The sequence below is a fragment of the Equus przewalskii genome, chromosome 6, assembly GCF_037783145.1.
Source record: "Equus przewalskii isolate Varuska chromosome 6, EquPr2, whole genome shotgun sequence".
In the NCBI taxonomy this organism is placed as follows: domain Eukaryota; kingdom Metazoa; phylum Chordata; class Mammalia; order Perissodactyla; family Equidae; genus Equus; species Equus przewalskii.
In genome coordinates, this window is record NC_091836.1 from 83,906,543 (window position 1) to 83,917,963 (window position 11,421).

General features: G+C 49.7%; 1 protein-coding gene across 1 annotated transcript; it reads left to right on the top strand.

Annotated features, from left to right (window-relative positions):
- The first annotated feature begins 3,361 nt into the window (after positions 1-3,361).
- On the top strand, positions 3,362-8,370 carry LOC103565273 (calcitonin gene-related peptide 2). The gene is made up of 5 exons (XM_008541274.2): positions 3,362-3,570; positions 4,664-4,758; positions 5,003-5,146; positions 7,151-7,335; positions 7,917-8,370. Exons 2-4 carry the CDS (start codon positions 4,673-4,675, stop codon positions 7,308-7,310), a joined length of 390 nt encoding a protein of 129 aa, XP_008539496.1. The 5' UTR covers positions 3,362-3,570; positions 4,664-4,672; the 3' UTR covers positions 7,311-7,335; positions 7,917-8,370.
- The last annotated feature ends 3,051 nt before the right edge of the window (positions 8,371-11,421 follow it).

The following is an 11,421-nucleotide window of genomic DNA, read 5'->3' on the forward strand; positions in this document are numbered from 1 at the left end:
AGTAAGTTAAAGTAAATAAAAATAAACTTCAAAAGCTGTAATACATGAAATCTATTTCTCTCAAATTTTATGACTATCATTTTCAAAATTTAAAAGTAATTACATAAAACAGTTAAACTGAGCATCAAAATATTTGAGATGATTTAAAAGCAAAAGATATTCCTGGGAAACTCTTCTCTGTCAATCCTCATGCTACTTAGTCTGGGAATGCCTTGAAGCTCAGAACAGTTCCAGGGAAACCAAAATGTAATTTTCTCGATTTAGAAAGGAAATTATTTTCTTTACTTTTTCCCCCCACTTACTCACTAATATAATACAAGGATGGGTTGAAGAAAACTGGCTTGTTTTGCTTTTCAAGTCGGTGGACTTCCGAAGAGAAGTCTTCAGTACTTCCTCCCACATTAGATTCCAGAAAGTTTTCACCAGGGCATTAATTCCTTTTATTAAATAAAAAGAGGTGCATCTTTGGATCAACGATCTGCGTTTCCAGCTAATGGATGCAAAGTGGTCTACAGCCCAATTCAGCTTGGCTTCTGATTTCCTGCTGACTCTTACTGTGATGAATCCATGGAACCGCCCTTTCATGCATGCCCTCGCTCGCTTCTCCTTCACCACTTATTGTGTACCTACTACTCGCCAAACACGGGCAAAGCCCCTAGTGGAGAAAGCAGATGAGGTCAAATAATTCTGGGTGCTCAGAGCTAAAATAGCTGGTCCCATCGGAGTCACCAAGAAAATTTTCAGAGCACGGAACCAGGCATATTTGTGTTAAGATCTGTGTCGGGTCGGGCAAGCGTTCTATCTTGTCAGAGGGCAGGGATCCGTGTCTTGGGGGCCTTTATAGAAACTTCTGCCGACTTTTACCCCAGGTTAGAGCTCTGCGCTGGGTTGACCACCCAGCGCGCGCCTTTGGAGCGGAGGGCGCAGACGGAGATTGTGTCCCCACTCGGGGGCGGCACGGCTCTCGGTCCCAACACTTCTGAAAAGTCCTAGTGACATAGTCTCTGGAGAAGCTGCCAGCTCTCCAGCCTTCAGCCCCAAGGGTTCAAAACTCCCCCCAAATTCATATATGTGGGCCTCTGGGAAGGTTAAACTCCTCCCCGACTATCCCGCCCTCGAAGCTGGCTCCCTCGGCTCAGAGCGCCACTGATAACATTATTGAGGTTAGCGAGCCTGGAGCTCTAGGGTCTGGGGCCTTCCAGACCTTCTCTCCGATCCCGCCTTCTCCGCGGCCCCCAAGCTGGCCCCCCTTTTTCTCCGGGTTCCCACAGCTCTGTGGCGAGTAGTGCCGCCAGGAGCTGATGGGGCGGGCTGCATGCTCTGCCAGACCTCCGAGACAGAGACGGTGGCGGTGGTCGGGGAACAGGCGGTATAGAGGGCAGAGGCGGTTGTCCCCTTGTGCCTCCCAGCTGCGCTTTTCCTTTCCCTGGCAAGAATCAGGGAGAGGGATGCAGAAGTCTCCCCTTGTATTTTCAGGACTTTAGGAGTTAGGGCCCCCTAATAAAGGCCGCCTCGATGTCCCTGGTTGCATCCAAAAGCGAGCCCAACAGTTTGGGGGCAGAGAGACCTTCCCACTATCATACAGGAACCCCTCCGAGAGCAGCCCTTCCTGATGCCGGATCACAAGGGTCCTGGGAGCCGTCCTGCCACGTTTCCCCGTCCGCCACAGCCAGGAACCACGTTCTAGGTGCCGCGCAGCCTTCCTGCGGGTGGAGGCGACTCCGGGTCGTGCAACCTCTGTGCGCTCTGCCCGCTGGGGTAGCAGGTCCGGCAAGAGTCGCTGGAGTCGGTGGTCGGGGTTCTTGGGGGTGTTACCTGGAATTTCGATTGACAGGTGCTGGAGGGCAACCCGTCCTCGCCCCGCAAGCAGGGTCCTGCCGCAGAAAATAAGACCCAGGCGGCCTAGACAGACATCCTCTGGGCTCCCTTCTGACCTGCGGAAGCAATAAGCACCAGCCGTGGGGATCCCGCTAACCTCTGGCTTCGCGCCCCAGGGTGAGGCTTCCTGAGTTCAAGAGAGGCCAGCGGGCGCCAGCCTAAGGCCCCGAGGGTGGGTGGCACTCCCTCACTTCTTCCCCACTACCTCTATACCCTAGCCCTCTCAACGCCCAGTCGGCCAGGCCAGAGCTGGGATCTTCTCCCCCGAGCCCGGGTGCAGCGACGGCCCGCAGCACGGGACTCAGAGAACCCGGCTTTCCTTCAGAAAAAAGGGAGAGGCTGAGCCCGGATGCGTGGGCGTGCGTGTATCTATGTGCATGTTTGGGGGACCCTTACGTACATAAAACGTGCCTATTCAGAAAATAGAAACAAGGGGTCTGGGCGAGGTTGGTTTGGGTTGCAGCGTGCGCGCTTATTTGCGAACAGCCCGCGAGGGCGCGTTTGTTGCAGTGAGTACTGCCTGTCTAGGGGAGCGTCAGTATGTGAATACGAAAGGCAGTGCGTGTGGCCCGGGTCCAGATAAGTGAGTGCGGGACGTGCGCCCAGCGGGAAGCGCGAGCGCGCGCACAGGCCCTCCAGCAGCTGCGAGTGGCGCCTGTGTGAAAGTCCGAAGGCTGCCCTTTGGGTTTGCAGCGCCGGATCTCCTGGGTGGGTCGGCACTGGTCGCCGGCCCACTCAGCAATTAAGCGCTTCAGGGAAGTGGGGCGGGATGTGGGGCGAGAGAGGTAGCGACCCTGGCAGACCCGGATAGGCTGTCCGGCCCAGCGGCTTGGCAAACAGAAGCCAGAGGTGCCAGGCAACTGTGTAAACCGACTCCGGCGGCGCTGCAGTGGAGGGTTCCCCTTTAGGGTGGGGGATGTTGAACCCACAGTCGAGGATTCGGGGTACGGGGATGCCTAGCCCTCTGTGCAGGCAGTGCCAGCTTAGCTCCCTTCCCAGTCCTCTCTCACTCCTACCCGTCTCAGATGAGTGAGGCAAAGGAGGCTTGGCTGTCAGACTGAAAGCAAAGCAACTTCTTTGCAGGGCCCAGGGCGCCAGGGCGAGGGGGGAGGGAGGGGAGGATGGTCCAGGAGTACCCCAGCTGGTCCAAAGAGATCCGTTTCCCAAGACCCCTCTCCCTCGCCATCGTCCTCCACCGTGGGCTATTTCAGCCGAGATCCCCTCAGGACCCAGGACAACTGTTCAACTTCCTGGGGGTCCAGGTGGCCCGGGCGGGGTCTCTACTGGCGTGGCAGGAGAGGATGCGAGGCCGAAGTTCAGGCACCAAGAAAGTGAGAGAGGCTCTGGCCGCTCGCTATCGGTGGCGCCAAACTCTCCCCACTTTCAGGACGTCGAAGGCTCTCCACCCTCTCGCAGCCCTCCCGCTCCTTAAGCAATGACCTCATTGCAAATGACAGCCTGAGCGGATGGTTCCCCTCCCTAGACGACCGGTGCGGAGACAGCGAGCAATGACGCAATCGGAGCCTGGTCGGTCCTGGCCACTTTGGATTGGCCGCGCGGGCTCGCCGGGATCCCCCTCCCACTGTCACTGGAATAAGAGCCGAGAGCTCCGCGGGGAAGACGCCCACAGCAGGCGTTGTGTCCATCCGGGTGGACAGGCCGCTCGCGCTCTCCTGCAACTCGGGTCACCAGGTGAGGAACTTCCCGCTCCGCTCACTCTAATAAACTGCCTCAGGGTTAGTTTATTCCGTTTGCCTCATCTGCCTGCCTGCCTTTCTTTTGCCTCTAGTGGCCATCTCGGCCCACCTACAGCCAGGTGCTCCTGGTCCTCTGTCCCACTCAGGAGAAGGCGGGCGCCTGGGGCTGTCAGCGCGTTTCCTTCTAACTAGCGCCAGTGGAACCTCTGGAATCCCCAGGGCTTTGCCTGGGCGCTAGAAGCTCCGCGAGCTTGGGTAGGCGGTTCTGTGGCCCCTGTGTTGATGCCTGTTGGCGTGAAGGATCCTGCCAGAGTTTGGTCTGGGAGTGCCCTGGTGGTCTGTATCCTCAGGCATCTCTTTTGGCTCCCGGGACGGAGGAACCCTGAGTCTTCCTCTAAGGCGCTTCCAGCCAGCAAGCGTCCCTGGGGCTTTGGCGCGCTCCTGGGGCAACGCAGTCAGGGAACCAGGAGAGCGCGCGCCCCTCGGGGTGCTGGTGCCCAGCACCTGCAGCTAAACTGCGCTCTAGCAGAGGCGGGCTGCGCGGGCAGAGCCCAAAGACACCAGTAATTGGCAGGTTAAAAACTTCCCCAAATCCAAACCTACGTCTAGGAGATTAGCCCCGCTTTCCGATTCACCCTTCCCGCTTTCGTCTCCTACCCGTTAGCGCGAAGTCCAGCTGAACGGAAGGTGGTGCTGGATTTCTCGGTCCCTGAGAAGACAGGCGCAATGGGAGAGCAAGTCTGCAGCAGGGTGGGTCGTGCTTGGTTTCTGCATAGGGCAAAAGGTGTGGATTTGTGTGTATGCTCAGGTGTGTGGCTTCTCCCTGGCTTTCCACAGAACGGAACCAGAATCCTCCCACCCTCACTCCAGGTCGCTTGTTTCTGCTCTACCAAGCCATTCACTGCAATGTACATTTTGAGATTCACAGCACCCATCTGTCAAATGAATGGAACTGAGGCAGAGGGAGGTGGGGTGACCTGCCTGAGGTCACAAGGCCATCCTGGCAGAGGCAGGACTGGAACCCCCATCTGTGGGCTCCAGGCCGTGCTTGGTCTTGGTGCAGCGGTAACGTCATTCTCCCTTTACAGAGAGGCATCATGGGCTTCGGCAAGCCCTCCTCCTTCCTGGCTTTCAGCATCTTGGTCCTGTGCCAGGCAGGCAGCCTCCAGGCGCAACCACTCAGGTGAGACAGCCTGAAGCTGCAAGAGCACTCCCCTCCCACTGCCCCTGGAATCCAGCATTTCTGTGCCTCTGAAGTCACAGCAGCAAGGCTCACGGTGATTCAAGTGAACACTGGCCTTGATTCAGTGTTGGGGGGGTGCATATCCTCAGGGGAAGTCACCGGGACCAGGAAGCCTGGCTGCTTATCCTTGGGAGGAGGCAGGCAGAGGCTCTGAGCCTGTATTGGGTTGGTTTCTGCTCCCCAGGTCCTCTTTGGAGAGCCTCCCAGACCCGGCTGCACTCAGTGAGAAGGAAGGGCGCCTCCTGCTGGCTGCACTGGTGAAGGCATATGTGCAGAGGAAGACCAATGAGCTGGAGCAGGAGCAGGAACAGGAGATGGAGGGCTCCAGGTAAGGCTCCCCATCCCACCGTGGAACATCCAGGAGGACATGTCCCAGAAAGGTAGGAAAAACAACATCTGCCCAGGAGTGCAGCAGGCTGTCGTTGTTCACCAGGCCCTGGGGCCCAACCATTCTCAGGCTCCATGGAAGACGGAGGTCCAGGTGCAGCTGGAGGGACTGTGGTTAGACACATTAAAAAGATCCATTCCTGAAAGCTGTTAGGAAGTGAAACGGGGAGGTGTGGAATCACTTACTCGGGGAAATGGTCTTGCCCTACTGAGGAGACCTCCCAGCACTGGATGACGTAGGACTGGTAAGTGCTAAGCCAGCAGATGGACCTTATATATCTCAGGAGATTCTGGAAATTTGGCTCCACCTTCTTAACCTGCATATGTTGTTCTCTCTCACCTGCAAGGTGCCTTCATTGCACATTTGCAAGGTGAAGCCAAAGGCCTTGCAGAGGGTGGGCTCAGGTAGAGCAGTGTTGGAGGTAGGTCTGGGGTCTTCAGGTGTGTAGGATCCATGGAGATGTGCATGTTGTCAGGAGCCAGACACCCTTCCCGGCTCTACCACCCTGTGCACCCTGAGCTTGGAGACACACCAGTCCCTGGTCTGGCCCCAGCACTGCCCGGACAGAGGCACGTGTTGCCCCTGCATCCCCCCTGAGACCCTCTCTGCAGAGCATGAAGGACTGAGCAGCATGTGGAATGCCAGACAAGGTCCCAGCTTCTCCACCACAGCCCTTCCCCACTGAGCCTGCTCTGGCTCAGTGAACCTCTGAGTTCTCCTAGTGGACGAAGCCTGAGCTGCCCTCCTGCCTACCCCACCTGACCGGCTCCAAATGACTCTTCCCTGGCCTAACCTTCTGCATAACTGCCCGTGGGGGCAGACCCAGGGCATGGTATTGTCTGGCATGTCTGTTCCCTGCAGCCTCGACAGCCCCAAAGCTAAGCAGTGCAGTAATCTGAGTAACTGTGTGCTGGGCACACACTCAAGGACCTGAAGAACTTTCATACGTTCTCTGGCATTGGCTTCAGGGCTGAAACACCTGGCAAGAAAAAGGACACATCTATCTGTTTGGAGAGGGACCACTACCCTCACTTTGGGGTGTCCCAGGATGCCAACTGGACCCCTTGCTCTCCCTGGTTTCCTTTCCAGCTCCCATTGATGAACTTAATGCATGCAGATCTCACCCTGGCTGCTCTTCAAGCTGGTATTTGTAGCTTTGCTTATGGCAGAGAATGTCGGGGACCTCAGGACGGATGGAAAGAGAGCAGGACTCATAGACTAGGTTAGAAACAATGAGGCCCCAGAAGGTTTCATGGCAGAGCCCTCCAATTCCTGCTTCATCCCTCACGCCTCATTACTGAGGAATAGATCTATTTTCTAAAAGGATTTTCGCTGTGGTGGTCATTCCTCTGGTCTCTGTGCAAGTCCTGAGAGTGCCCAGGGCCTATGTTTAAAAGTAGTCTTGGCCTCAAGGTGGTTGGATATAGGGCTTGGTGAATGGTCCCGTGAACCAGCTCCAGCATCAAGAACAGGTGTGCTGTGGAGCAGGTAAGAACTTCCAGGGGAGGATGCTGCAAACCTTGTTCTCTGAGCCTCTTCCAGTTGAGACTTCAGGGGATTTTCATTTTCCCATGGAAAGGAGTTTCACCGGGGCTCGTGGCTAAGGTATGGCCTCTATATGCTCCCATGTGTCTTAGGTGGAGCTGGGCCTTTGTTGACCACTCCTTCCTGGTCCCAAAGGGACTGTATGTAAGGGATAATAAATGCAGGGTTTCAGCAGGTGGTCCATGCCTTAGAACTGGGTTTTTTCATGAAGGTCTTTGGGCAGGGCTCCTAGCAAAGGCTGCCAGGCCATTTCCCCTAACAGCTTTGATAATTACATTTAGGAGAAACATTTATTCTTAAGTGGTGTGTCAAAGAGCCGCAATTTTCTTTATGAAGGTCCCATGGGGGCAGGCTCCTCTCACTGACAGGCCTTCTCTTTTTCTCCATCCTGCAAATCAGCCTCACTGCCCAGAAGAGATCCTGCAACACTGCCACCTGTGTGACCCATCGGCTGGCAGGCCTGCTGAGCAGATCTGGAGGGGTGGTGAAGAGCAACTTTGTGCCCACCGATGTGGGCTCTGAAGCCTTCGGCCGTCGCCGCAGGGACCTTCAGGCCTGATCAGTGAAATGACTCCAGGAAGAAGGTAACTGCCCTTGTACTGTCAGATGGGAGGGGAAGGGATTTGGGGGTTACAATCCATGTTTTGGAGCCCACTGGACATGGTAGGTTCTTCAGGTCCCTTCTCTCCAATTACATCCTTGCTCCGGAGGTCATGAGTTCCTCTACAAGTCAGCTTGAAATCAGAGCTCTAGGATAGGCTGCAGAGATGCAGTGTCATCTTTCGGAGCAGAGAAATGGAAAAAACAATGCTTGCTGGATTCAGAAAGGGAGGGCCCTGCAAACCTAGCCAGGGCCGCTCGTCATGAATGAACCCAGGTTCAGAAAGCCCTCGACGCTTGTTCAGTGTTCACAGAGTCGGACCAGGGGGCTGTAATCATAATACCCCTGCTGATATGAAGAGTGACCCCTGAATTGTTTTACCATTATTTGCCTTAAAAGCCTGCTTACATCTCATAGCCATAATTTGTAAATGGTGTTTAGTTAAAGAAGCATGTCTATAAATTCGTGTTCTTTTCAGTAATAATGGTGACTATTCTCTTCCTGCCCTTCTCCTCTTCCTCCACCTTCTTCCTCCTCTTCTTTTTTATTTTATTTTCATTTCAGGTTACCATGAAGCTGAACTCACCACTTCTATTAATTTCTGTTGACAACAGCTTGGTGAGAAGGCCCTAGGAAGATATATGTGTTTGCATCCTAATAGATATTGAAAAAAGCACCTTTGTCCCTTGAAAGGAATGAAACTGAATGCAAAATAAGCTAATTCCATATCTGTTGTGCATCCTTTTTACATTTGATTCCATGTGCAGTAGATGTGATGGCATCTCTCATCAGCTTATCTGGTAGCAAACTGGTTCTTTGAGAGCCATCCTGTTGATCGCAGCAGCTCTGCCAAACCTTAGGGGACAAGAAATCGCTGCCTCTTGTGGCCTCTGGGGACACATGGTAACGGTGATGCTATGCCTTGTTGTCTAAGAACATGATTGTATAATTTGTTTAAGGAAATGTCAATATTGTGCCATTTGTGACCTTCATCAAGATTAAAAACATATTTTGGATACATGTGTTTCAAGACCCTGGTTGTTCATTTCCGCTTGTTTTTCCATGTAGTAAGACTACTACTCTTATTGCTACTACCACCACCACTACTCCTTCTACTACTAATAATGATAACAGTTGACACTTCCCAAGTGCTTACTATGGGCCAGATGGTGTTCTAGGACAGCACTTTATACCTATTAATTCATTTAATCTTCACGACAACTCCGTGGGGTAGATACCATTGTTATTTCCACGTTACATCTAAGGAAACAAAGGCACAGAGAAGTGAAGTGCACGGTCGCACAGACAGATGGGGGCAGACACAGGTGTTGGTTTCCAGAGTTTGCAGTTGAAACCACTGTACTATATGCTTCTCAACAATAGCTCCTGGTGTTTCTGGAGATGTGTGAACCATTCTTTGACCTAGCGGTCTCACATGGGTAGACTCTTAGATTTTGAAGAAAAATGGAAAATTTTAAACATATGAACCACCTAGTCTTTATCTAATAAAATGAATCCCCTCTCCGCATTATTTGGTGCTATAGGCTGAACATTTGTGTCCTCCCACAAATTTATATGTTGGGAAACCTAACCCCAAAGTGATAGTATTAGGAGGTGGGGCCTTTGGGAGGTGTTTAGGTTATAAAGATATTCCCCTCACAAATGGGATTAGTGTCCTTACAATTGAGGCCCAAGAGAATTCCCTTGCTCCTTCCACCACATGAGTTACAGTAAGAAGACTGCTGTGAATGAGAAAATGGGCATCTTACCAGACACTCTATCTGCTGGTGCCTTGATCTTGGACTTCCAAACTTCCAGAACTGTGAGAAATAAATATTTGTTGTTTATAAGCCATCTAGTCTGTAGTATTTTGTTATAGTAGCCCAAACTGACTGAGACACTTGGCTTCAACAATGACGAACATATGGTCAATGTTGTTATATCTATGTGCCATCTATTGCCTGACCCCATATATTATTATATCAATATATCCATAAATATCTCCCCATGTATCTTTATGGGAAGGACTAAATGGGAAGAACTCTTTAAGTGTAACCACAATCCCGTTTAACAACTAAAATAAATTAACAGTAATTTCCTAATTCTGTAATATCTTACATCCAGTCATAGTTCAAATTCTGCGATTATCTTGTATTTATGTATACGTATATATGATCTTATATATATATATATATATAAAGTCAGGGCTCAGATTAGGTCTTCATATTGCTGCTGGCTGATATGTTTTAAGGCCCTTCTTATCTAGAAGTTCCCCCTCCATTGTGTATTTTCCTCTTGCAATTTATTTGTTGGAGAAACTAGATTATTTGTCCAATAGAGTTTCCCACATTCTGAATTTTGATGACTACATCTCTGTGGTGAGGTTTAACATGTTTCTTTATCTTCTGTATATCTTGTGAATCAGTGACTGAGGGAAAAGAGAAGCAGGAGATGAGGTCAGGGTAGTAACGGGGATGACAGATCCTGGGGGACTTTATAGGGCGTGGGAAAGACTTCAGCTTTCTATCAGTCAATTTCTAGTCAGAAAAACAGAAATCACATTAGTAATTTTAGCAGACAGAATAAGATAAGAAATTGACTAAGCAGGTAGTCAAGTACTGAAAAGGCCAAAGAGAACGAGAAGTAGTGCAGAGATAAAAAGAGAAGGAAGAGCTGCCACCCAAAGGGCTGGGAGAGCAGAGGGAAGAGGTGGGGTAATTCCATCTAGAAACATGGAGAAGGATTCTCAGACCACTGAGAAGGGAGGTCGGCTGATGCTGGTATCTTTGAGAGGGTGCAACAAGGCTGTTCTAGGAGTGTGGAAAAACATAACAAAATTGGACACTGGAACCAGCTTCCCTGCCAGAGTAAAGGAACTCTGTGGGTGATGCTGACAGACAGAAATCAAAATTGAAAGGAACAGTTCTCTTCTTTTTCACGACTTCTTCTCTGCTTTTTGTACTCTCAATTGGCAGAGACGAATTGGCTCTAATAATCCACTGACAAAGGAAAATGCGGTTTGCAAAGTCCCAGCCTCAGGATCTCTTTTGAAACATAGTATTTAAATTTACATACAGAAAAGTCAATTCTTTTTGATGTATAGTTCTATGAGTTTTGACAAATACATTGAGTCGTGTAATCACTGTGACAATAAAGGTACAATCAGATTCATCACTCCTCAAAAGCGTCTGAGCTTCTTCTCAACACTCGACCGCTACAAACAACTGTTAGGTCCTCTGTCCCTAGTTATTTTTTATTTTTACTTTTTACAATTTTATAATTGACATATAGTGTTGTACTAGTTTTAAGTGTACAACACTTAATGATTTGATATATGTATATATTGCTAAATGATCGCCACAACAAGTTTGGTTACTATCTATCATCACCATAGTTACAATGTTTATTTGTGATGAGAACTTTTAAGATCTACTCTCTTAGAAACTTTAAAATATATAATACAATATTATGAACTATCGTCACCATGCTGCACATTCCATCCCAGGACTTATTTATCTTATAACTGGAAGTTTGTACATTTTGACCACCTTCACACATTTTTCCCATCCCCCTACTCTCTGCCTCTGGCAACCGCATGTTCTCTGTTTCTCTGAGTTCCATTTTTTTCTTGTGGTTTTCACATATAAGTGATATCACGCAATATTTTTCTTTCTCTGACTGATTTATTTCACTTAGCGTAATGCTCTCAAAGTCCATCTATGTTGAAAAAAATGACAGGATTTCCTTCTTTTTTTATCTTCTTTATATATATAACATTATAGTATATGTGTACACATACTATAATGTTATATATATAACATTATATAATATATGTTATTATATATTATGTATCAGGTATAAGTATGTTATATATTATATAATATATGTTTTATATATACATATAAAATTTTCTTTATTTATTCATTGGTCAATGGGCACCTAGGTTATTTCCAAGTCTTGGCTATTGTAAATAATGCTACAATGAACAGGGGGGTACAGATATCTTTTTGTAGTGATAGTGATACTGAGTAGAGTAGAGATAGTGATTTCATTTCCTTTGAATAATTAC